This window comes from Liolophura sinensis, chromosome 11 (assembly GCF_032854445.1).
Source record: "Liolophura sinensis isolate JHLJ2023 chromosome 11, CUHK_Ljap_v2, whole genome shotgun sequence".
Taxonomy (NCBI): domain Eukaryota; kingdom Metazoa; phylum Mollusca; class Polyplacophora; order Chitonida; family Chitonidae; genus Liolophura; species Liolophura sinensis.
In genome coordinates, this window is record NC_088305.1 from 17,084,266 (window position 1) to 17,110,779 (window position 26,514).

At 38.2% G+C, this 26,514-nt stretch overlaps 2 protein-coding genes across 2 annotated transcripts; one reads left to right on the plus strand and one right to left on the minus strand.

The window, feature by feature from the left end:
• Positions 1–919: 919 nt before the first annotated feature.
• On the minus strand, positions 920–18,444 carry LOC135477550 (glycine--tRNA ligase-like). The gene is given in 19 exon segments (XM_064757695.1): positions 920–2,665; positions 3,583–3,770; positions 4,415–4,508; positions 5,237–5,346; positions 7,066–7,151; positions 8,134–8,277; positions 8,651–8,790; positions 9,560–9,598; positions 9,600–9,631; positions 9,634–9,724; positions 10,289–10,451; positions 11,067–11,216; positions 12,034–12,179; positions 13,556–13,632; positions 14,271–14,359; positions 14,930–15,071; positions 16,649–16,751; positions 17,515–17,616; positions 18,219–18,444. Coding segments are annotated over 19 exon segments (2,079 nt in total). The 5' UTR covers positions 18,279–18,444; the 3' UTR covers positions 920–2,542.
• Positions 18,445–18,722: 278 nt separating this feature from the next.
• LOC135478129 (tRNA N6-adenosine threonylcarbamoyltransferase, mitochondrial-like) lies at positions 18,723–26,362 on the plus strand. Its single transcript, XM_064758401.1, has 10 exons — positions 18,723–19,088; positions 19,855–19,954; positions 20,215–20,309; positions 21,073–21,135; positions 22,147–22,276; positions 22,601–22,808; positions 23,364–23,509; positions 24,669–24,799; positions 25,960–26,031; positions 26,287–26,362. Exons 1-10 carry the CDS (start codon positions 18,856–18,858, stop codon positions 26,360–26,362), a joined length of 1,254 nt encoding a protein of 417 aa, XP_064614471.1. The 5' UTR covers positions 18,723–18,855.
• Positions 26,363–26,514: the final 152 nt, after the last annotated feature.

A 26,514-nucleotide genomic window follows, 5' to 3' on the forward strand; every position in this document is an offset into this window, starting at 1 on the left:
TGACACTCATGCTATCAACACTTTCCTGACACTCATGTTATCAAAACTTTGCTTTCCTCACACCCATCCTTCAAAACTTTCTTGAAACCCATGCTATCAACACTTTCCTGACACTCATGCTATCAAAACTTTGCTTTCTTGACACCCATGCTATCAACACTTTGTCCAACATCTCCTTCCTCTCAATCACAAAAGTACTTAAGAAAGAATAAATGATGATGTACGACATCAGAAAACAACTGTACACAACACATTGCCACATATTTTTTTATTTTATTTTTTTTTTATTTATATTATTGATGACAGTAATGCTCTACCATTTCCGAGAAGTTACAAGTATGGCTTTATGTACAACATGAGACAGAAAGTTCAGATGGCCAATCACAAAGTTTTCACGATTTTCTTTGTTACATCATGTGACAAAAAATGAAACTAATTCATTTAAAAATCTGCGTCCCAACTTCAAATAAATAATGTAAGCCTACAGTTGTAACACTATTTTAACACCAGATATTAGTACATGTACAGATATTAGAGAAGTATTGCACTTCTCACTATTTGTCTATTAGCATAATTTATATTTTTATTTTAAAGATTATAACTGTATTTGTACTTGTTCATGATAGGTGGGTCGGCTTCCAGAATGGCAAGAAATACATTTCTGTTTTGTAAACAACTTTTTGAAGCAATTGGTAAGACTCCTGTTGCCTGTGTAACGTGTGTGTGTGTGTGTATATATATATATATATATATATATATATATATATATATATATATATACACACACATTTCTGTATATATATAAATGTGTATCTCTCTCTCTCTATCTGTATATATATATATATATATATATATATATATAGACTGCATATACACACACACACACACACACACACACACACTTCTACAGGTGTATATAATATTGAACTAATATACCTTGACCCCAACTTGATGAAATATATAACATGGGCAGTATGTGTTGGTCCAATATTACATAGCATGGACAGTAGGGATTGGTTCAATATTATATAACATGGACAGTGTGTGTTGGTCCAATATTATATAATATGGACAGTATGCGTTGGTCCAATATTATATAACATGGACAGCAGGGGTTGGTCCAATATTATATAACATGGACAGCAGGGGTTGGTCCAATATTATATAACATTGACAGTTGGGGTTGGTTCAATATTATATAATATGGACAGTATGTGGGTCCTACCATTTTCTGCATAGAGGTGCTTTTGAAAATATCAAGCATCTGTTCTCAGGCTTTCACTAATAAATATTAATCACAATTTATTTAGTGCTATAAACACAGTGCTGAATTTCAGAAATGGGGTGTTGTAAAGACAAGGTTGATGCCTTCGTTGGTCACTGACCCATTTCTCAATTATATAAAGGAGATTTTCCAATGAAATTAAGTCACTCTGACACGTTACAGCAACCTAGTGTTTAAAACAATATACAGATCTTGACAGTGATAACTCCTGGGACAAAAGCCCTATACTGAAACCACTGTCACAGGAACCCTGGCCATTAGGCAATGGTCATTTACTGATTACAGGTATCTGAACTCGAAGATAAAATTTAACAACCTAAACCATTAAAGCTTTTCAAATTTCATAATGTTGATACATGTAAGTAGAACATTCAACACGGCAAAATATGCCAAATACTGAACAAAGCCATTATTCACAGAGAGTGCAAAAGCTTATACAAGAGGTACACTCTGTCCGACAATCACACATCCCACAGAATGCTGTCCACATCCCACAGAATGCTGTACACATCCCGCAGAATGCTGTGCACATCCCGCAGAATGCAGTACACATCCCGCAGAATGCTGTACACATCCCGCAGAAAGCTGTACACATCCCGCAGAATGCTGTCCACATCCCGCAGAATGCTGTACACATCCCGCAGAATGCTGTACACATCCCGCAGAATGCTGTACACATCCCGCAGAATGCTGTCCACATCCCACAGAATGCTGTACACATCCCACAGAATGCTGTATGATTGTCACAGAATGCTGTAAGAATTTCATAGCATTCTATGTCACAGCATTCTACAAGAATCTGTCAAAACAGCACAGCTGAAAAGCACAGAATCTCAGAGAATTCTACATAAGTTTGACAGAATTCTGTTTAAATGCCACAGCATTCTATAAGAATCTGTCAAAACAGCATAGCTGAAAAGCACAGAATCTCAGAGAATTCTACATAAGTTTGACAGAATTCTGTTTAAATGCCACAGCATTCTATACGAATCTGTCAAAACAGCATAGCTGAAAAGCACAGAATCTCAGAGAATTCTACATAAGTTTGACAGAATTCTGTTTAAATGCCACAGCATTCTATACGAATCTGTCACAGAATTATGGCTGAACAGCAGAGAAATTTTGTCCACAGTTAAAAAATGGACAAACCGATGTACAGCTGCCTTCATTACGGCAAAATCTCCAGCACATTTTCTTCTTCATCTCCTCCATGACATCATGAACTTGTGTTACTTTAATGACGTTCTGTGGTTATCATTAACTGTCCCCAGCTGACTTTGTAGCCTCCTGCTGCTCAAAGATTGGATAGGCCTGTAGGACGCTCTCCCACGTTCTCCGTCCAGTCGCCAGGTCACGGACGATTGTTGGTAACTCCTCAATCTGGAAAGAGACAAATAACAAGACAAGTTTGTAGAAAGAGTATTCTAAACAAAACTTCTAAAGCAATTAGATACCAGGGACCAATGTTAATTTCGACCCATGGTTTAAAAGTTATCTCGCCTGAATGCTAGTGCATTCGAACATGCTGAGTTGCATTTGTTACCACTTGTACTTAGTGTTACATAAGGCTTGGGTCACTGATCTAACTTAGTTCTAACCATTGTGGAAGGGATCTGTGAATGTCTGTCCTTCGATTTTCTCCACGACACTTTAGCTGATTGATTTGCCACCTGCCAGGTGTATTCCCAAGAGCCCAAGGAAGTGCAGTGTTGTGAATTTCAAAAGCTGTGCATGCAAATGAGACAATGATGATCTCACAAATGGGCGCTACACTATTCACTTAATTGATGTTTTAAGTTATGTTTAAATAAGAACGTTTACCTTGTCCAATGACTGTCTGGTTTACTGGCAGAGAAAACCAAACAGATCCTGAATATACCACAGACGGTACCTGATACAACTTCTCACAAAGATGCCACCTAACCTGTGGTGGCTGGTTTCAGGAACACAACAACAACAGTCAATGGGCCAGTGAGTTTCCATTATAACCCACTTGACAGCTAACATACGAGTACCAGTTTGAATAATAGCAGACTATAATAATCTTTAAATCGTCACAGTGAAGTCGAGAACTGAGGTTAAATTAAAATAATGACCCCTTTTCAAAAAGTCTGGGAATTGATTCGTCACTGATTGATGAATTGACTGATTGACAGACTGACAGATATAGGGTAACCCTATAGTTTCCTGCACTACGCACAGAGTATATAAGTACGTATGCGAACGGAGCCACTGAAACGGTTCAGTACCGTCAGGGGAATATTAAAACAGTTCGACACACGTGAAGACGTGTTTACCTTTGCCCTGATCTGCTTGAGGCTGTCCCTCTCCCTAAGGGTGGCGGTGTGGGGCTCCTTCAGGGTGTCAAAGTCTATAGTGATCCCAAATGGGATAGAGATCTGGTCAGTGCGTGCGTACCGACGCCCAATGGACCCAGAACTGTCGTCCACTTTGTGAGAAATGTCGTTCTGTGTTAACGCCAAAGCTGAAGAAAAGATAAAAGATACATACACTTTGTAAAAATAGAATTTCATAGATATTTGTCTGATTGGTGTTTTAGAGACCAATGACGTATGCATGAATATGTATTTGATTCGTGATTAATGCCTTGCTCTTGAGTTGTTCACCTATACACCAGTGATCATGACTGTTGCTCGAGTAACCCACTGACCTTCCCCAGGTACCTGGCTAACCTCCTGACTTAAAAGCCTACAGCAAGAGATGTGACCTCATCGCATGGTCAAAGGTTTGATAATCACAGCGTGCCAGTGCCGTGATCCAGCAAGGCTTGTACTGGTACATGTGTGTAAATCAATGAGATATAAATTATCAAATTTTTCCCTGAAGAAACTTTAGTCCACTATCTACAAATCAGAATAAATTCCTTTATTCTTCAACCATTTTGAATGAAAAGAAAATACATATCAATATATATCATAACTTAGAACTCCAGATACACTTTTATTCCCATAATAATTTCAGTTTGACATTTACATGCTGTTTTATGTTGAGAGCATTGAAAACTGTTCAGAAATTACATGTAATGCCTCACAGATGTTACCATCAATGTTTATACCCAGACAGGTGTTCGCATTTTGTGATTAATCTTTGTGAGTTTGCTCAACTTACACAGTTGTGCGATGAATGGTTGGAACTCCTTGTTACCACTGAGCGGTAGCACAGAACATTTGTACGGGGCTATCACTGGCGGCAAGGAAAGGTACTGAAAATATCAAAAGAGACTGCTTAAACTAAAATGGCAAAAAAAAAAAGAAAAAAAAAACAAAAAAACAGCGTAAATCAAATCAAATTTCTGCTATTATTTAAGAATAGCTGAAATACTTATATATAGATATTCACAAAATATAACCCAGGTCTGTGCATATCTGACTGTTTAAAATCTGTAACAATTTTTCTAAAATTCACAAAGCGCCTTGCATTATAACTTTTTCAAGCTTTAGAATCATTTCAACACTATAATTAGCAGAGGAAGGAGTCTACTGACATCTACTGAAATGCAATAATTTGAGCTATTCCTGTTAAATACAGACTCTCTGATTTGATAAACAAATGGATACTTTGGGAAAAAATCTCCTGCGAAGCGTTATAGTCTACAAACATATCATCAATATTTGAAATTTACACTGGCCTACTGCGTGTGGAATTCAACAAGCACTGGTCAGGGAAGGCAGTTATTTCCCTATTAATATAGAATATAGTTACCAGCGGTCATGCCTGCATTTATAAACAATCATCTAAAAATATAGCCCTACTAAATAGATACTATACATTTAGATGAATATAAATTGCACATCAGTTCCATCACACCTTCAATTAATTAGCTGAAGGACCAAACATAATGAAGGAGTAGCAGTAGATCCCACACTGGAGACCTATTGACCAGTGACATTTGTAAGCCATTACTGTTAATTCAACTTCTTTTACACTCACTGTTCTCTGTTCGTCCCCTTCTCTGACCCGGAAGTTGTGTTCAAACAAGGCGTACATGATTCTGCCAATCCCAAAAGACGGCTCAACAACTGACGGAGTGTATTCTTCAACTGTATGCAAACCAGAACGCAAACCTAAATAAGGAATGACTCTTAAAAGGGGGCCGGAGATATTTGGCACAAAATCTATATTCATCAATCAAATGGAATTCTCTATTTTTTGCCAACAACAGAGAAAATTACTGGCTTTCAGGAAATAAATGCATGCAACTTTTCACATGTATACTGATAAAATGATTGTGAAGTTTGCGACTTTTCACATGTATACTGATAAAATGATTGTGAAGTTTGCGACTTTTCACATGTACACTGATAAAATGATTCTGAAGTTTGCGACTTTTCACATGTACACTGATAAAATGATTCTGAAGTTTGCGACTTTTCACATGTATACTGATAAAATGATTGTGAAGTTTGCGACTTTTCACATGTATACTGATAAAATGATTGTGAAGTTTGCGACTTTTCACATGTATACTGATAAAATGATTGTGAAGTTTGCGACTTTTCACATGTACACTGATAAAATGATTGTGAAGTTTGCGACTTTTCACATGTATACTGATAAAATGATTGTGAAGTTTGCGACTTTTCACATGTACACTGATAAAATGATTCTGAAGTTTGCGACTTTTCACATGTATACTGATAAAATGATTGTGAAGTTTGCGACTTTACACATGTACACTGATAAAATGATTCTGAAGTTTGCGACTTTTCACATGTACACTGATAAAATGATTCTGAAGTTGTAAAACAAACTGCATTGTAAATTTTATGAACTCTCCTACCAACTTTGATCTACAACACATTGGCAGAGATGAAGCCAGTGTTATGTGAAAGTTAATTATTTGGGCTATTCTAAAATCAAAGCAAAAATTTGACAGGATTTGTGCCCATTAACTTTTTACCAAAAATCTCCAAGAACTGTTTTCTGATAACATTTAACACTAATCTTCACTAGTATATATCTCAAAAAAAAACCCAAAAAGAATACATCATTATGATCATTTCATGTTGATTTCAAATATGCTTTTTATTATTTTTTTTCCTACATTGTTTTTTTCACATTGAATAAAACGCAAACAAAGACTGAGGCTCTAAGGACGGCTTCTCTGAACATATAAAAAAGGCTGAAGTACCCCGACGTATCTGATTTATTTTAGCGGCTTAACAAGCTCTGGTTGTTATATTTCTACCTGTACATTCAATTCAACATGGAAGTATAACAGTTTGATCATGTTTAGATCACACCAAGTTTAACTGTTGATTTATGGGCAGAATAAATCTTCTTTCAATGTCGGCAAAGGGTATAAAAATAAAACTTGCAAATCATCTGTTCTGTTCTGACATGTTCTGTCAATTTTTTCTTGTTGACGACATAATTTCATCATCAGACAGCCTTGAGAGACAGGAAAAGCCAACAACAAAAAAAAAAACAGATTGCAAAAATAAAAAGGTGTTTCAGTTTTATTTTAATTCCATTTTTGATTTTTTTGATGTCAGCTTTGCTGTAAAACAGAAAATAAAATTGGCATACCCTTAGAAAAAATGTATGTCACTATACTTCTGGCCTGTTCAATATCGCCTAAAATGGCCAAGAGCCTCATATTTTCTTGCATTTTACTCACTGTACAAAAAAAAAAATGTAAATAAAAATGTCATGATACCCATGGTTCCAATCTGCATGAAATGGTAGTTCAAGCTGATGCATACTTTATTTAAAGGTAGTATTTTCTTTTGATCCATTATCTGCCATTTTTTACTCACCATGAACTGTTTTCTGGTAACGTTTAACACTGAGCATGTCTGGTTTCAGGACATAGTCTGATCCATCAATGTTTACAGAAGATTCGCTGTTAGGACAAAAAACAAAAAAAGTTCCATGATATAACTGAAAGTGGTAAATTTCCCACCCAGTGTGTAAATAGGACACGACAGTGGCTATTGCTTTTCTTGGGCCCTAGTTGTAGACAGGGCCCACTGTTCAATATTTTATAGCCATATCTGAAGTTATGTAGTGAAAAACGTTTTCGCAAAATCTGGTTTAACTATATGACACCACATCTCCCACGTTATAAAATACAGATAGTTGACTTTAAAATGTTCATAAATGTTACACATATTTCAAACATGTCATGTGTTGCTGAAAATCACATTTAAACGATGGCGAAGATTTGAAGAGGAGGTTCCACGGTATGGTTGGAAGCAAAAGGTCTGTAGAAAAACAGTACATGTATAATATCTCAAGCTAACAGAGGCTTTAGAATCAAGAGCATTATGATAAATGTACGGATTTTTACCCTTACAAGAGTCTTCAAGCATTTTTAACATTTATAGAAATGTTTTCTTGGGAGTCAGAATAATGTGGTATATAAAAATAAAATTTGATCTTCTGTTGAATGTGACATCTTTGGTATTAAGAACATGTGAACTTTTGTTCTGAATAAAATATTCACGAACTTATTTCACCAGACTCTAGAAAATATCGCCAATCAAACAAAATATTCACCAGTTGGTGATAAAGGCGAGTGGTGGGTGGAACCCTGTTATATGGTTCAGTACAGTATTCCTAAATCAATCTGTTTATAAAATGAACAATCTACAGATGTTTTAGTTCCTCTAAAGAAACAGAAAGTATAGCCCATCTCTTGTAAGCTGCCAGAGTACAACACATGAATGTCTGTACATAAATATCAGCATCCCAGAAGTCATTTTCTCAAACCCAGCTCTTATAAATTAACTTTTTCAGCATTATACAAGTAAGAAAAAGCTCTTGTGTATCACAATAAGAGCTTATCACAAGAGCAAGTGCATGTAAATGCAAACATGGTTTACCCAGAATCCTTCAGTGCCTTTTCCAGTTTGTCAACATCCTCTGACGCTAAAGTGGTCAAGTACTCTGTTATTCCTTTGGCTGCTTGTTTGAACGTCTTACCCAGCACCCCCTTCTGAGGCTGACATTCCACAATGTCCAGTGTCCTTGTGTCAAAGGTTAAGGGTCATTAATAACCATGTACAAACAGTCATCTAGCATACATAAAGTACACAGACAAATGGTCAATCTTCAATATGACAGGTCTGTCAGCAACTTGCGGATGGTCGTGGGTTTCCCACTAGCTGTGTCCAGTTTCCTCCCACCATAATGCTGGCTGGCGTTGTTTAAATGAAATATTCTTGAGTATGGCGTAAAACACCAATCAAATAAATACATAAATAAATACATAGATATACATGTACAGAAAAGTGTATACAGTGGCATAATTTTGAAAATATAGCATTAGTTTTGGAAAAATGTTGTTTGCCAGATGGAGACTACACGTAACCAGTGGAAATTTGTGATAATTTTTCATACACATGCAGTTTAGTAACAAGCATAAAGGATATTGGAGCTGCAAGCTTCTTCTCTGCCACTAGTCGGACTCCTGTGGCCTTTGAGTGCTGTGACAAATCATAGCAGGATCTATCTGCGCACCCCACACATTCGACCCAACCCTACAAACACAGATGGTCAAACCTCAGTAAAACAGTTCGAAATTACACATTCTGACAAGCACAAACTCTGGTACAATGTCGCATTATAAGCGCTGTGTTCATTTTGGGTTGATATCATAATCAACATTAACAAATACTGTATTCTGAACTTACAATAGCTGATATCAACTTTGATATCGAGGGTAATACTGTAACTGACGAGCAACTTCTTTACTTTATAGACATAACTCTTAGTGAGCAGTTTTACAGACAAGACTGAAGCCGACCAAACTAACGGGATTGCCTACATCAACATACATGTACATGTAAAAAGCCTTTTTAAGAAATATAAGTCCGGTCTGATTCACATGAAATTAAACTACTTACATGGATGCCACTTTATATATACAGAACATTACTTGTATTGTGGACTTTTGAAGTTTTACAAGGTTTTTTATTTTTTCCAGTGGGTGCCAGGCATGTCGGGACTCATCAATTCTTATATCCTTGTTCATGGCTTTCTAAATGATTGCCAGTTTTTGTTTTCACTTTCCCCACATATGACAGTGACCAACAAAGGAACCAGAGCTTACTCATTACCCCTCAATTCCTGCTTCAAACATCTATCACCATTTAATAAACAGACAAATCTCACAAATATTACATTTTTTGACAAAAAATGTTCCACTCTGGGTTTTTACAGGCTTTCAGAATGTATCTAAAGAATTCCCATCATGAGGCACTTTTCCATATGTTGGAATTCCTGAAACCATGGTAACAGGACACTTACGTAAGTGGTCTTGCATTCTGCATCCCAACAATCACACGCAATAATGAGCCATCTCGTTGGACATGTGTTGTCGAATCGCAGTTTATTTGGATCAATGCCAACTTTGATCAAGAATAAATATATCCTGCCAATGAAATATCCTAGCGTTTCATTGGCTATGAGACCCTGAAACAATGAAAAATGTGCAGTGAGATTTACCACATTTAAACAGCCAATACAGGGTACAGCTAAACTGATAAGACACAGCTCCATGTACCAGACAACAAGGCTGCACCAAATTACCTCCCTTGATTCAAAGTCCATTTTAGGAATAAGCTGTGGTTAGGTAGGACCTCAGAAAATGGCTTACAGCAAGTTTCAAGTTTAACATCAATTTTCTAAACTGATTTGGCATGTCGAGGATAAACATTATACATGTTTTCAATCTAAAAATCCAGGCTTTAATGAAATTAAACAAACATCTTTGGAGAAGTTTTGGTCAAATGTGTATATTCTATGTAAGCTCCATTTAATAATTCTGCGACTCTCAAAGGCTGATATCTCTTTTTTTTTTTTCACATTGTGTTGCCAAGAAGATAGCTGTCACTGTCATGACAGTTTGAACTATAGCTGACTTCAATGATCTGGCTCACAACATTATTCACTATTTTCTGACATACTTGAACTTGTATCATCAACTTGTTTAACCCAGAGTAAAGTTGTCTTGCCAGACCAAAACTATCCACATACATTTTTCACAGCGTCTCCCAGCTTCCACATCTCTGCAGACTTCCCATCCATCTGGTTACATGCTGAGTACAGCAGTAACTCCACGTCATGTACCGTTGCAAACTTAGGGTGGTCTTTGTTGTTAGGGTCGCAGAAATGTTCTATCTCCGCCATGGTGAACTCCCTAAGAAACAGAAAGACATGTAACGTGGTACGAATCTCAGAGCAGCTCTAAACTTATACCAAATGCCCAAGTTGAAGAAAAGATGATGTGGATATTTATCTGATTTGTGTGTAAAGATGTCCTTCAGCATTTTTCACCCATATGGCAGAGGTCAGGTTTATGGGTGGGAGAAACTGGAGTGTAGAGAGCCTGATAGTCACAGTGAGCCAGAGCCTTAACTCATTTAACAATTCTTGCCAGCAAGGCTCTTCGAGTTGTGAGTGTAAGAATAGAAACACTGTACTGTACAGATTTCTCGGGTTCCTACATTAACAGCTACATGTACAGATTTCTCGGGTTCATACATTAACTGTTACATGTACCAAGATTTCTCGGGTTCCTACATCAACAGTTACATGTACCAAGATTTCCCACATTCCCACATTAACAGTTACATGTACCAAGATTTCTCAAGCTCCTACAATAACAGTTACATGTACTAAGATTTCACGGGTTCCTACATTAAGAGTTACATATACCAAGATTTCACGGGTTCCTACATTAACAGTTACATGTACAGATTTCAAGGACCTGAGGGAACCCATCTGGTGGTTGTTGTGAAGAGTCACGTCTTACCTGACACGGATAAGCCCTGAGCGTGGAGAGATCTCGTTCCTGAAGGCATTACCAATCTGTGCACCAGCGAATGGCAGCTTGCCCTGGTTAAACTCCAACAACCTCTTGAAGTTCACAAAAATACCCTGCGCAGTCTCAGGCCTCAGGAACCTGCAATTCATGATGAAAGATCAATATTGGTCTTTGGCAAAAATGCATGAAGTACATAATAGATCAAAGCTACACTTTCACAGTAGTTCCATATCACATATGTGTACTAGAACAGACTGTACCAAACCATCCAACCTCCACAAAAAAATTACATTTGTTTTATTTATTTGCTTGGTGTTTTACGCGGCATTCAAAAATATTTCACTTATACGGTGGCAGCCAGTATTGTGGTGGAAGAAGACCGGGTAGAACCAGTGGGGAACTCACGACCATCGGCTTTTTGGTAGCGGACCTTCCCACGTACAGCCAGAGAGAACAAAAAAAAAAACACTAACACTTAAAATGGCATAAATCCTAGTTTGGGCCTTATCTGCTGACACTCGGTTCCTTTGACAATAGAAAAGACTATTTATTTATTTGATTGGTGTTTTACGCTGTACTCAAGAATATTTCACTTATACGATGGCAGCCAGCATTATGGAGGGAGGAAACGGGGCAGAGCCCGGGGTACAACCACGAACAAGTCTTTCTACATTATTTAGGAGGCAAAATGTTTAATATTTCAAGGTCGTTAAAATGATGACCTAAACAAAAACTGAGGTCATTCAATATAATTTAAAGGTGTAACGCAAACTAAATCTCAATTATATCATTGTAAAACAATCATTTATATACATTTGAAATTATGAATATTTGTATGATACAAAGTAATCCTTGTGATGTAATGGCGCAATCTGAAGTCATCATTTTTATTTTGAACTTTAGAAAACAATCCTTATGCCTTTAATTATGATTCTCCCTAGCCATACTCACTTACCCTTTAAGTTGGCCAGTGGGGCCGATAGATGTACTAAACATGAGGTTAAACTCCATAGGGTCCGACAGGTTGTTATTGGTTACAGGAGATTTCATGTCGTACTTCCGTAATGTCTCTGTCATAGCTTTCTTGTCCATTCCATCAATCTGTGAAAATTTAGAATGTTTTTGTGAGACAAGCAAAAACTGCAGTTTAAAAAAAAATGGTAGCAAACTGACCAATGTTTCCAATAAATTACAAATCTTGACACTAAACATGACTTTAAAAGCACTATGGTATACAGACATTCTGAATCATGAGTCAGACCTTTGGCCCAGTGATGCTACAATGTGTTTTTCTGATAGAACTTTATGATATACACTTTATGACAGACACTTTATAATGCTGTGATATTCTAATGAAGCCATTATGACAGACACTTTATAATGCTGTGATATTCTAATGAAGCCATTATGATAGACAATTTATAATGCTGTGATATTTTACTGAAGCCATTGTGATACAACACTTTATAATGCCATGATATTTTACTGAAGCCATTATGACAGACACTTAAAATGCTGTGATATTCTACTGAAGCCACTGCGACAGACATTTTATAATGCTGTGATATTTTACTGAAGACATTATGATAGACACTTTATAACGCCATGATATTCTACTGAAGCCATTAAGACAGACACTCTATAGTGCCGTGATATTCTAATGAAGCCATTGTGACAGACACTTTATAATTCCTTGATATTTTACTGAAGCCATTATGAGAGACACTTAAAATGCTGTGATATTCTGCTGAAGCCACTGTGACAGACACTTTATAATGCCATGATATTCTACTGAAGCCATTATGATAGACAATTTATAATGCCATGATACTTTACTGAAGACATTATGATAGACACTTTATAATGCCATGATATTTTACTGAAGCCATTATGATAGACACTTTATAATGCCATGATATTTTACTGAAGCCATTATGATAGACACTTCATAATGCCATGATATTTTACTGAAGCCATTATGATAGACACTTCATAATGCCATGATATTTTACTGAAGCCATTATGATAGACACTTTATAATGCCATGATATTTTACTGAAGCCATTATGATAGACACTTCATAATGCCATGATATTTTACTGAAGCCATTATGATAGACACTTCATAATGCCATGATATTTTACTGAAGCCATTATGATAGACACTTTATAATGCCATGATATTTTACTGAAGCCATTATGATAGACACTTCATAATGCCATGATATTTTACTGAAGCCATTATGATAGACACTTCATAATGCCATGATATTTTACTGAAGCCATTATGATAGACACTTTATAATGCCATGATATTTTACTGAAGCCATTATGATAGACACTTTATAATGCCATGATATTCTACTGAAGCCATTAAGACAGACACTTTATAGTGCCGTGATATTCTACTGAAGCCACTGTGACAGATACTTTATAATGCCATGATCTTTTACTAAAGCCATATACTTGGTTACCCACCAGAGGAAGTAATCTCTGAATCTCGTCCTTCACATCAGCGCTTGTTTTCTTATCATTCAGTAATTTTTCAAGGTGAGCTGGAACAGAAAATTCGTGCAGACAAGTGACCCAAAGGAATTTACGCCAGACATAAGTAAATGTATTGTACAATTTATTACTACTTGTATTATATTTTTACTGGCTCTTTGCTTCCTCAATTTGTTTAAAACAAAAAGTCTTACGTATAACAATAACAATTTTAACAACATTTATAGCACTTATTATCTCCCTTTAATCAAACTACCATACAGAGAAGATCGGATCAGCAGAAACTGACAGAAATCTCAATGACTACATGCATGTTGGTTCTCAGTACCTCTATAACTATTAGGTTTTCAAACATTTTCACCCCAGACTGACAGCCCCTCCTCTGATACCTCTTTGCTGGCTACATTTACACAGGCTTAACTATGAGTGAGTGAGTGCATAGGGTTTAACGCTTAACTAAGATGCTCAGTTTGTGTATCATTTGTAAGCTTCAGGTCGATGATATTTTCAGCTTTTTATCTCACAGAATTCGCTGAAATCAAACAATTCGAAAACAAAACCCCCAAAATCTGAAATTTTCAGACTTATGAGAGATTTTTATAATCATTCTCTGATACTTGCCAGCTCTGTAACATCAAACTGAGCCTACATGAATATTTGTGTCTATTAAAACAGTATTCAAACTCACCCTCAATAAGATGGTCGGCACGGAAACACTCGCCATTCTTCAGGTCTTTCACCATGAAGTCAGAAAATCGATCGACGTGGCCAGATGTCCTGTAGAAAAAATATTGACATTCTCCATAACGTTTTCAACCAAACACATTTGAAACATTTAAGCCTACAACGGTCTTTTCTGACCACGTATTGATTACTCATTAATGACATCACATCAGGTTATGGCCATTTAACACATACTATAGGCGTTCAAAACACAAATACACAAATCTTCGATTCTCAGCCCTGCTATCACACTGCTGACGAAAAAATCTTGGTGACGAATGAATTTAGGGGTGCTAATCACACTGCTGATCTATTCCAAGCGGTGTGGTAACAAACACCTACAGTATGCGCATATTGAGCTATGGATATATTTTCTGAGTGTGGGCATGGAACCGAACTCCATGCACATGTATTTACCCATTAAGTCCCAAAGGCCTGATACTTTTTTACCCTTCATTTATCGTGCTTGAAAAATACCATATGACATATCATACACTTTACAGGTAGTTTTTTCTTTTTTCTTTAGCTTACAATAATTACATGGGGTCAGCAATGACACTGTCCCCATGAGGATAATATGGTGAATCCTACACTCAGGATAGAATGACGCAGAGGTCTACTTACTTGAGCACTATCTCTGGTGTGAGCATGGCTGTATCTACCTCCAACATCTGCTCCTCGAGAATAAAGAAACTTCTCCAGGCCTGTAGTAGGTTTGACTTAATGGCACAGCCCATGGGACCAAAGTCATACAGGCCATTTACACCTACACAAATACAGACATTACATTACTGTAGAGGGTTAGACTTGATGGCACAGAGCATGGACCAAAGTCATACAGGCCATTTACACCTACACAAGTACAGACATTACATTACTGTAGAGGGTTAGACTTGATGGCACAGTCCATGGACCAAAGTCATACAGGCCATTTACACCTACACAAATACAGACATTACATTACTGTAGAGGGTTAGACTTGATGGCACAGCCCATGGACCAAAGTCATACAGGCCATTTACACCTACACAAATACAGACATTACATTACTGTGGAGGGTTAGACTTGACGGCACAGCCAATTTGACCAAAGTCATACAGGCCATTTACACCTACACAAATACAGACATTACATTACTGTAGAGGTTAGACTTGATGGCACAGCCCAATGGGACCAAAGTCATACAGGCCATTTACACCTACACAAATACAGACATTACATTACTGTAGAGGGTTAGACTTGATGGCACAGCCCAATGGGACCAAAGTCATACAGGCCATTTACACCTACACAAATACAGACATTACATTACTGTAGAGGGTTAGACTTGATGGCACAGCCAATTTGACCAAAGTCATACAGGCCATTTACACCTACACAAATACAGACATTACATTACTGTAGAGGGTTAGACTTGACGGCACAGCCCATGGGACCAAAGTCATACAGGCCATTTACACCTACACAAATACAGACATTACATTACTGTAGAGGTTAGACTTGATGGCACAGCCCAATGGGACCAAAGTCATACAGGCCATTTACACCTACACAAATACAGACATTACATTACTGTAGAGGGTTAGACTTGACGGCACAGCCCAATGGGACCAAAGTCATACAGGCCATTTACACCTACACAAATACAGACATTACATTACTGTAGAGGGTTAGACTTGACGGCACAGCCCATGGGACCAAAGTCATACAGGCCATTTACACCTACACAAATACAGACATTACATTACTGTAGAGGTTAGACTTGATGGCACAGCCCAATGGGACCAAAGTCATACAGGCCATTTACACCTACACAAATACAGACATTACATTACTGAAGAGGGTTAGACTTGATGGCACAGCCCATCGGACCAAAGTCATACAGGCCATTCACACCTACACAAATACAGACATTAGATTACTGTCGGGGTCAGACTTGACGGCACAGCCCATGGGACCAAAGTCATACAGGCCCCCATTCACACCTAGACAAATACACCTATACAAATACAGACATTATATTACTGTCGGGGTCATACTTGACGGCACAGCCCATTGGGTCAAAGTCATACAAGCCCTCATTCACATCTACACAAATACAGACATTACATTACTGTCAGGGTCAGACTTGACGGCACAGCCCATTGGGTCAAAGTCATACAGGCCCTCATTCACACCTACACAAATACAGACATTACATTACTGTCGGGGTCATACTTGACGGCACAGCCCATTGGGTCAAAGTCATACAGGCCATTCACACCTACACAAATACACCAACACAAATACAGACATTACATTATGATAAGGAGTTAGATTTCATAGACTGAAGACTATGATTACCTCCGTGGATAGCAAAAGCTTGATCATAGAAGAACCTCTGTTTCAGTAAATCCTCCAATTTGGACCTGTCAATTTGTTCTCCCTTTGGGGAGAGTTCAATTTCCTGAAGAAGACAGCAATGATCATACATTTTATGAATGTAAAATGTAAACGTAAACTGTAAATGTAAATATAAACTGTAAATGTTAAATGTTAAATGTAAATGTAAACTGTAAAATGTAAATATAAACTGTGAATGTAAACTGTAAAATGTTAATGCAAATCAATTCACTGTTCACCAAAAAAGAAGATGGATAATAGACTGATAGATTGATGGTATAAAATTAACCAGAGATGAAATGTATACGTCTGTATACGTGATGATTAAGCTAAACTACTGCATAATATATGTTGGGAATCATAAAATATAAATACTACTGTCATGTAATAATTTACTGACAAATATTGAATAAATCCCTTACGTGTTTATATGTATGCTTGTGTTTTATGTTGCACTAAAAAAATTTTTCAGGTATACAACAGTAAGGAGTCATTAGATTTGAGTGCATATTCAATGTCTTCTTGGGGGAGAGGGTGTCATTGTTGCTCAAAAACGTTGCTACCAGTCTAGTGTCATGGCAAAGATACTACACATGACACCCAAGCCAGTCACCTTATACTGACACCGGACCAAGCAGGCTGTTTCCTTGCTCCAACTACTCGGTGCTGAGTGCCAAGTGAGGCAGTAACAAATACCAGTTTTAACGATTTTGGTAGCTTTTTGATCCAACCTGGGACTGATTCCAGGTCACAGAACTTGGAGGTGGACACTCTAACCATTAGGCTGTCAAAGCGTTGTTGTGGGATAAAAGTTTAGCCAGACAGACCTTGTCATCCAGGTTTTTCTTGCGGACCTTCAGTTCTGCCACAGCTCTTTTCACATCAATCTCGGAAGCTTTGTCTTCTTTTAACTTCCTCACCAGGTCTCCCTGTATTACAAACAGACATATATATGCTTGTAGGCATAAACAACTTACAACAGAAAAACAAAAATGCTCAAAATAATTTATTACATAAAAATTAATAGAACACCATTACATATGAGAAGATATATATATATATATATATATATATATATATATATATATATATACATATATATATATTTGACTAAAGAATTTTTAGCTTTTACGAGTGATTGAAAGGACCCATTTCTTCTCAGTCCAAACCAGACATCTGCATGCTCTGCAGTTTTGGAGTGAATTTAATGGCCAACTTTCTTCCACAAAGTCCCTTGCAGAATGTACCTACCACATTTTGGAATACAACGATTAAACACTGAGAGAAGTAAATATCAGAAATTGTTGAAAATTGACCTCAACGTTTAATTTAATTGAACTAAGCTTAGTATTGGTAGCAATTCGCCTGCATCACATGTTAATTATTCATAATAGCACAGTACATGTAAGCGAAGCCTACCGTTCATTTGTTCTACCCACATGATAATCTATTTAACCTCTGTCTATCTGAATAGAAAAACAAAAAAATAATCCTTCTTAAATACATGGATTAAATCAGAAAGACTCTCCACCTGTTCTTTTACAGCCAGTCGCAGTGGGGCCAAAACTTCCTCGATCTTTGGATCAGACATTTCGATGATATTGTACTGAAACTTCTTATTCCCGTGTTTTTTGGTCCCCCAGTGATCTGGTCTTTTCTTTAAAAAGCAGCCAGACGATGCGGCGATTGATCGGACCTGTAATGATTGAGCAAGACGACAGACAAGCACCACACGCCTAGCGAGCGCCAACAACGGTTTCATCAGCTTCAGTCAACTGCCACGCTGCCGGCGACAACAACTGTGAACCGAAAGGACGCATCAGAATCTTGAATCCGAACGTTGGGATTTTCTGTGTGTAAATCAGAACGACTTGCAAGATTATGGCGTCTTTATCACTTAGTCGTTTATTTTTTATGTCAGCCAAATGAAAAATATTATCATTTATTCAAAAGACTCTTTTTCTGTTAATATTAGTTTAGTTTCCGAACAATCCACCTATATCTCAGCGCGGAGAACTCTGGGACGGAAACAATATGTCTGCGCCCTTACACACGCTGTTGACATGCTATCGAAATGCGGGATAAGCCCTGTGTATAAAGTCCCTGGCGATCACCACCCTTAATCTTATTCGTACACACCTGCCTAAGTGAATTTCTTTCTCATAACAATGCGTGGGCTAGTCCAACAAAAAGTGCTGAAGATTTTATGTGCAAACTGTTGCAGACTTGTCAAAGTTTTTGGACGAAGGGAGATTACTCACGTGCGTTTACTCAGTGAGAGCAACCGTAAGCTTGTATTAGGTATCGAAACAAGCTGCGATGATACAGGCGCTGCTGTTGTGGACGATCATGGGAACATTGTTGGAGATGCATTGAATTCGCAGACAAGGTTCCATGTTCAGTAAGCAAACGCTATCTCACTGTCACTTGTGTCAGCACTGATGACCTCTATCAATTTGATAATGTACCGGTATGTAGGCCTATAGTGCGGCACATATATATACAGTAGGCCTGCATCAGATAAAATCATCCCCTGTGATATTTTATAAAAATATTATATTAAAGTAGTCCCAGTACACTGGTCAGTACATGTACATGTAGGGCTCTTGATAATTATTTTAATCAAGTGATAATGGCCTAGTATCCCTCGGGTAAAATCCCACAGGAGTCCCTATAGCTTCCGTGGTTAGTGTGCCAGCACCACTCAGTCATCCAGGAGCCTACCAATGCTGTTGGTATGAGTTCAAGTCCAGCTCATGCTGACTTCATCTCCAGTCCTATGTAAGAAGTCTGCAGACGGTTGTGAATTTCCCCCATGATACTGAGGGATATTTATTTATTTGATTGGTGTTTCACAACATACTCAAGAATATTTCACTTTTATTACGAAGGCCAGCATTATGGTGGGCAGAAACTGTGCAGAACCCAGAGGAAGCCTACGACCATCCTCAGGTTACTGCCAGACCTTCTGGTGAATGGATGGAAAGGAAGTCAGCATGAGCTGGTCTTGAACTCACAATGACTGCATTAGTGGTAGCTTCCTGGGTCATTGCGCCATGCTGGCTTACTAACCCACTCGATAACTCAGTCAGTGTTAAACCATGGTGATAATAAGAGATATCAAACATTTAATGATTAATTTGTGCTCCTTTTTTATCTTTTGACAGGCTTGGCGGAATCATCCCTCCGTTTGCCAGAGATCTGCACCAGGAAAACATAGAAAATGTGGTGGAAAAAAGCTTGACAAATGCTCATGTCAAATTGGAGGTACATGCAAGATGAAAGTGTTTATTTGGTTGGTGTTTTATGGCATATTTCATATATACGACAGTGGCCAGCATTCTGGTGGGAGCAAACGTGGCAGAGCCCGAGGCAAACCCACGGCCATCTGCAGGTTGCTACACATACAGCTGCAGAGGAAGCCAGCATGAGATGGACTTGAACTCGCAGTGACGTATTGGTGAGAGCGAAAATATCTCTCACCAATGATCTTATGTTGCCCTCATGCATGACTGCTTCTGTTTCAGGATATGACAGCCATAGCCGTAACAGTGAAGCCGGGTTTGCCGCTGTCCTTGCTGGTTGGACTCACCTATGCCAAACAACTGGCACTTAGATCAAGGTACTCCATATATACATGTCTTTATATTGAGGCTTTTTGTCCAAGAGAGGCAGGGATTCAGGGGCCGAGTGTTTAGCCTGCTAGTGCAGCACAATGACTCAAGAGAACTCTCAACAATGCAGTCGCTGTCAGTTCAAATCCATCTCATGCTGGTTTTCTCTCCGGATGTACGTGGGAAGTTCTGCTGGCAATCTACAGATTGTCATGGGTTTCCAGCCAGCTCAGCCTGGGTTTTTTCAGTATGGCTTTACACAACGGTCATGTAAAACAATAGATAAATCAAGACAAAACCAAACTGGAGTTTTGGTGATTCTCTTTGCAAAACTTCATAGTTTTATGAGTTAAATGTCACAATGGAAAGTCTTCAGAAGTTACAGTAGCACACATTTCTAAGATCAAAGCAGTAACAGTCAGGGCAGAATCAGACTGAACTGGCTCTTCTGTTAAATAGCACACTCCCTCTTTCCACATCAGTGGGAGACAATCAGGCCCGTTGGCCGACAAGGACGTGCTGGAATCCAGTTCTCGCTTTTTCACCTGTAGCTTTATGTCAAGAGATTTGTCGGGTTTCTAAAACCAATAAAACTGACCTCCGTTGTACAACAAATAAATTAAACACCGATTAAATAAATAAAAAAGGAATAAAGGAGTTAGTTTACCTTTTCTGTGTTGTCGTATGTTCAGTGCACATAATTTTTTTGTCAAAGTATTATGTTTGTTTTTTTTTTTATGGTATCTTATGATATCTGTAATTTATTTTCAGCAAACCTTTAATTCCTATCCACCACATGGAGGCTCACGCCTTGACTGCCCGCATGACTCATGGGTGAGTTAGCGTCTCTGTCTTGAAAGGCCTTGAGAGCACACTGATCACTGTCAGATTACATTTCATGTGGCTGTATATGAATTACTATATGTACTGTAAATGACCTTCAGTTTTTGTCTATGACTAAATTACATGTACTGATTCGGCACCATGCTGAGTGTTCCAGTTAGAAAGGTGTGTTGAGGTTTGTTTGTAAGGTACACTTAGGATCATATCCTACTGGTAAAAACGCAAGATTCAGCTGGGAAAAGTAATATTATCTGACCTGTATTTCTGTTTTTATGGTGAATTTTTATGTCAAATACAGTGTTAGGCTGTTTTTTCTTCTATTCTTTGTGCGGGGCCTCCGTGGCTCAGTCGGTTAGAGCGCTAGCGCAGCGTAATGACCCAGAAGCCTCTCACCAATGCGGTCGCTGTGAGTTCAAGACTAGCTCATGCTGCCTTCCTCTCCGGCCGTACGTGGGAAGGTCTGCCAGCAACCTGCGGATGGTCGTGGGTTTCCCCCCGGGCTCTGCCCGGTTTCCACCCACCATAATGCTGGCCGCCGTCGTATAAGTGAAATATTCTTGAGTACGGCGTAAAACACCAATCAAAAAAAAAAAAAAAAAAAAAAAAAAAAATCTATTCTTTGTGCTTTTTTGAATACAGGTATATTATCAGCTATGATTTAATTGTTCTAAAGAAAGAGATTTTCTTAACTGAGAAACTGTGTCATGAAGAAAGAGATTTGATGAATGTACATTTCATTTTGCATTTTGTGGCCTTTAGGTATAAAAGCCATCTTTCACCGACCGGAGATACAATTATATGTAGTAGCGAGGTTAGATGTATAGAAATTCAGAAAACCGAGGCTTTCCGTGCCAAGTAAGGCATCAAGATGTCAATCTGCTAAAACCACCACAATCGCTGCACCACACAGAAATCAGAACATGCGACAAAACTGCAACCATCTGCATGTATTTCACTCTTTATGAGGAAGGTTCAGCTTTTATTATGTCGGTGTTGTTTCAGGGTGCGATTCCCATTTCTGGTCCTGCTGCTTAGCGGAGGACACTGTCTGCTGGCCGTGGCGCAGGATGTAGATGACTTTCTGCTGCTGGGGAGGGGCATAGATGACTCCCCAGGGGATGCCTTTGACAAGGTAAGTAAGGAGTAACAGGTTTTCACAGGTTTTATTTTATTAACTTTTGATTGCTGTTAAATGCCACACTCACAGATTTTCTGCTTATATGATGGCAGTAACATTGATGGGTTGGGTAAAACACCGACAAAACACTATTTTCCCTAGGTGGTGCTGAAATTTTGATGTAAAGTGTCTAATATTCATGAAACGATATTTGTGAAGTATTAAAGTCCTTAATTTGAAACATTTTGAACACATGTAATTGCATTTATAAAAGGATTAAATCTTTTTTCTGACCAACCCAATAAATCAAAATTCACACCTAACATGTTATTGCTTCAGACAGCTCGTCGCCTTAAGCTGAAGAACATCGCTCAGTTTGCCAGCATGAGCGGAGGTGAAGCAGTGGAGAGGACGGCCCAGGGCGGAGACCCACGAGCGTTTGAGTTCCCCGCAGCGGTCATGTCACATCACAGACACTGTGACTTCTCCTTTGCTGGCCTGAAGTACCATGCCCACAAACTCATAGAGAAAGAAGAGGCTAAGTATGGTGGGTGTGTGTTCTCTGTCGTTTTAAGATTGTATGTTTCAAGATGTAAGTGCTCCAAAATTAAGTTTTGTCAAAAATTGTCCAGGCCTTTGAAATATTGGAATTTCACACATTTTCAACAGTCCTAGAATTTGTCATTAAACCTTGATATAAAAAATTAAAACGGTCGTGTAAAATGGTACGATAAATCCTACCCAACATGAAAAGGGAGACTACTCTATACACAGTAATTGTTTTGAATACTCTAAATCTTTTCAACCATATCTGCGACCAATATTTTGAAACATTCTGAGAGAATTTTGGGGTGTAGAGAAGTAATTTGAACAGTTTTTTGAAATTTGCATCTTTAGTGACACAAACAAATCATTTTTAGTGTCATTTCTAGAATAATGGTTTGCATAAATTTCACCAAAAAAAAGTGCGTTACTGTTTGAAAAGGTTGAAGATTTGCGGCATATTTATATAAGCAGATGAAAACTAAATTAGTTTACTGATAAATAAGAGTGACTCTGCATGTGTATTTATATGCATTTGTGCTCTCTTCTTAACTCCCAGACACTGCCCCAGACCATATTATCCCCAGTGCCCCAGATGTCTGCGCCTCATTTCAGTTCTCAGTCCTCCGACATCTGGCTCAGAGGCTCCAACGGGGATTCCTCTTCTGTGATCTCAAAGGCCTCTTGGACAGTCCCAGAACTCTGGTATGATGTATGAGCTTTTGTTATAGCCCTCTCTTATGAGTGAGGGAGTGAGTGCTTAGGTTTTAACGTCATGCTTAACACGTACATGTAATATGCCTCCGTGTTTCAAGATGGATTTCCTCAGCTTTTTAATCTAGTGCTGCTTCACTGAGATGACTTACCAAAAGACAAGTAAGCTGCCCCACCCAAGTCATTATACTGATATGGGTCAACCAGTCGTTACACTATCTCTGTGATGCTCAGTGCCATGCTATGGAGCTACAATTTCCTTTTTTTAAGGTCTTAGGTGTGACCCGGCCCAAGATTATCCCTGAATCTTCCGCCCCCGAAGAGGACGCTCTGCCAACAGAGCAATCAGAGCTGGTCCCCTCTCTAATGAGTATAGACCTGTTCAGTTATATAGGGAAGATGTTTTGTGCTGCTCTAGAAGCATAGGATATGAAGTTGTTTTTTCAGTCATATGATGACAGAGGAGACCTTAGACTGCATGTAATGTGCCTCCTTGTTGCAGGACGGATATCCACAGCTCTTTTATCGAGTGCTGCTTCACTGAGATGACTTACCAATGGTATATGTAAGGAAGCCGCCCCACCCAAGCCATTATACTGATATGGGTCAACCACTTGTTGCACTTCCCCTTAATGTCGGACGCCAATCGAGGGAGCTACAATTTCCACTTTTTAAGGTTCTAGATGTGACCCGACCCAGGATTGTTTCTGGAGGCAGACACTTTACCAACTGATCCATGGGGGCTGGTTCTTACTGTGGGACCTTGGCAATTATAACCATTTACACATTGTAACCTACTTTGAAGAACACTTGTCTTTCACCAGTATGGTGTATATATCAGTGGGAAAGTTCGTCATTAGCTTGCCAGATGTCTGTGGTTTAAGTGAGGCACACCTTTTTCTCTACCCATGAAACTGATGACTATCGTAAATAAAGTGAAATGTTCTTGAGTACGGCATTAAAAAATCAAATAAATAAATAAATGTTTTGCCTAAGCAGACGTGAGGATTATGTGATACACTTCTGTTCTGTTTTTACTTGCTCCAAGCTTAAAACCTGGCTAGATACAACTGAGCACCATCTGCTTCTGCAGCGAGGCGCAATTTATGCAGAACTTATTATATGTACTAGCCTTATTACTATGTTTCAGGTTGTATCAGGAGGGGTGGCCAGTAACCAGTTTATACGTTCAGGCCTGGAGAAGGTGTGTGCTGCCCATGACTGTAGCCTCGTCTGTCCACCGGCTCACCTCTGTACAGACAATGGTGTCATGATAGCCTGGTAAGTAGAGCTAGCAGTTAGTATTTCTACTTTTCAAACATACAGCTGTAAGTTCACCGGACGTTCATTATCATTTGGAGCAGAAGGCTACCCTGGAAAAGCATACAGCTCCCTGACAGACAATTAAATGAAGTAAGACAGGAGCTGTGATCAAAGTAGATGGCTGCTTCCTCAGTTTTCTTCTGAATGAGCAGGTTGTGGGTGATTGGTATTTGCCTTCTAATAAACCCCTGCATAAGTGAAATTTTTTGGGTAGCAATACGTGGCTAACGAGGAATATAGTAAAGCCCCTAGCAGATATGGATTGAGTTAAATCCAAGACACAGACAGGAATTTCCTATACTGCCCAGTTCACATTGTAATTGGAGGCCTGCAGGATGATGATTTTTTTGAGAACTGTTTTTCATCGTTTGTTTGAATACCACCTGTCTGTCACAAATAAATGAATGACATGTAAGTCTATACATCAAACGTGGGACAATTTGTCAGTAACTTGTCCTGGATTCCCCCTGGCCACTCTAATCCCCTCCAACCATAAAATTATCCGTTTTCTGTATAAGCAAAAAATTATTTAGTGTGACCATTAATAGCATTCCCATAAATAACTAACCATGATTTTACCGTTGGTAAAAAGATTTTTGAAAATGCAAGACGGCATTGGGCAGATTCCAGGCCATATTAATGCCAGGTTTTGTACATTGCCTTAAAAATCGGGAAAAAGTCTGAACATTTGAAATCTGTAAGGTATACACTGGTACTTAGTGAATGGGTAAAACTACATCATCATGCTTAGACACCATAACGTGTAAACTTTGTAAGATTACAATCGTTGTTCAAATTAAGTTAAGCATTGCAAAATAAATTATTTCAATATGACATTTGTACAGTATTTTTAATATTGATTGGTGACAGTGATTAACGTACTTCCTGAGTCAAAGATGAATGGTTAGTAACTGGTTAGTAACAGGTATCACTGATGAAAGAGTGCTGCTAAAACACAAATATAATTAGACTAATGAATTATTAAAAATTAAATTGTTGTGATAATTAAATGTTGTGGAGAAATGGAAAGTGATATGGAAAAGACATGAAATCAATTTCGATTCAGGACTGTCAGCTACTGTTTTCATATTCAGTTTGTTGTTATTTTTTTGTTTCAGGAATGGAATGGAAAAGTTACAGCGAGGCATTGATTTGAGGCATGACGTTGACTCCCTGGATATACAGGCGAAGTATGTCAAATCACACAAGGATTTATTTCATTTTTCATACTTTTCTTAACAGCTTACCTTATGATATACCTTGTTTGAGTAGATTTTCTTTAGAAATAACTGTTCTGTTGAGAAGGAACAGCAGTCCGCCTGTAGTTTACCACTGGTCTACAACCCTACTACCAGGAGCCAACAGTTCATTTACACTGTTTTATACTACTTGTAGTCTTGAGGTAAAATAATTTCATGTCATATTTTTCTGTCTTTCTTTGACAGGTGCCCACTTGGAGTGGATTTACGAGAGGAAGTTCATAAAGCAACCATCAAACTCCGACGAATTAAACTATTATGAAAACTTATATCACTTCTTATTCGTCTTAATTATAAAAAATACTCATTTTCAAACTATTTAATATAACCTGGTGAACATGCACTTTAATAATTGCTCTTCAGTGTTGTTGCAGAGGACATGCATACCATTTTATACTTGAGTGACTGAGTGCT

Bases quoted from the DNA above. Each gene is read 5' to 3' on its own strand.
- LOC135478129 (XM_064758401.1), top strand. From the start codon at position 18,856: ATGCGTGGGCTAGTCCAACAAAAAGTGCTGAAGATTTTATGTGCAAAC. The intron at 21,136-22,146 runs GTGAGTTAGCGT...GTGTTGTTTCAG, and splicing joins ACTGCCCGCATGACTCATGG to GGTGCGATTCCCATTTCTGG. The intron at 24,800-25,959 runs GTAAGTAGAGCT...TTTTTGTTTCAG, and splicing joins AATGGTGTCATGATAGCCTG to GAATGGAATGGAAAAGTTAC.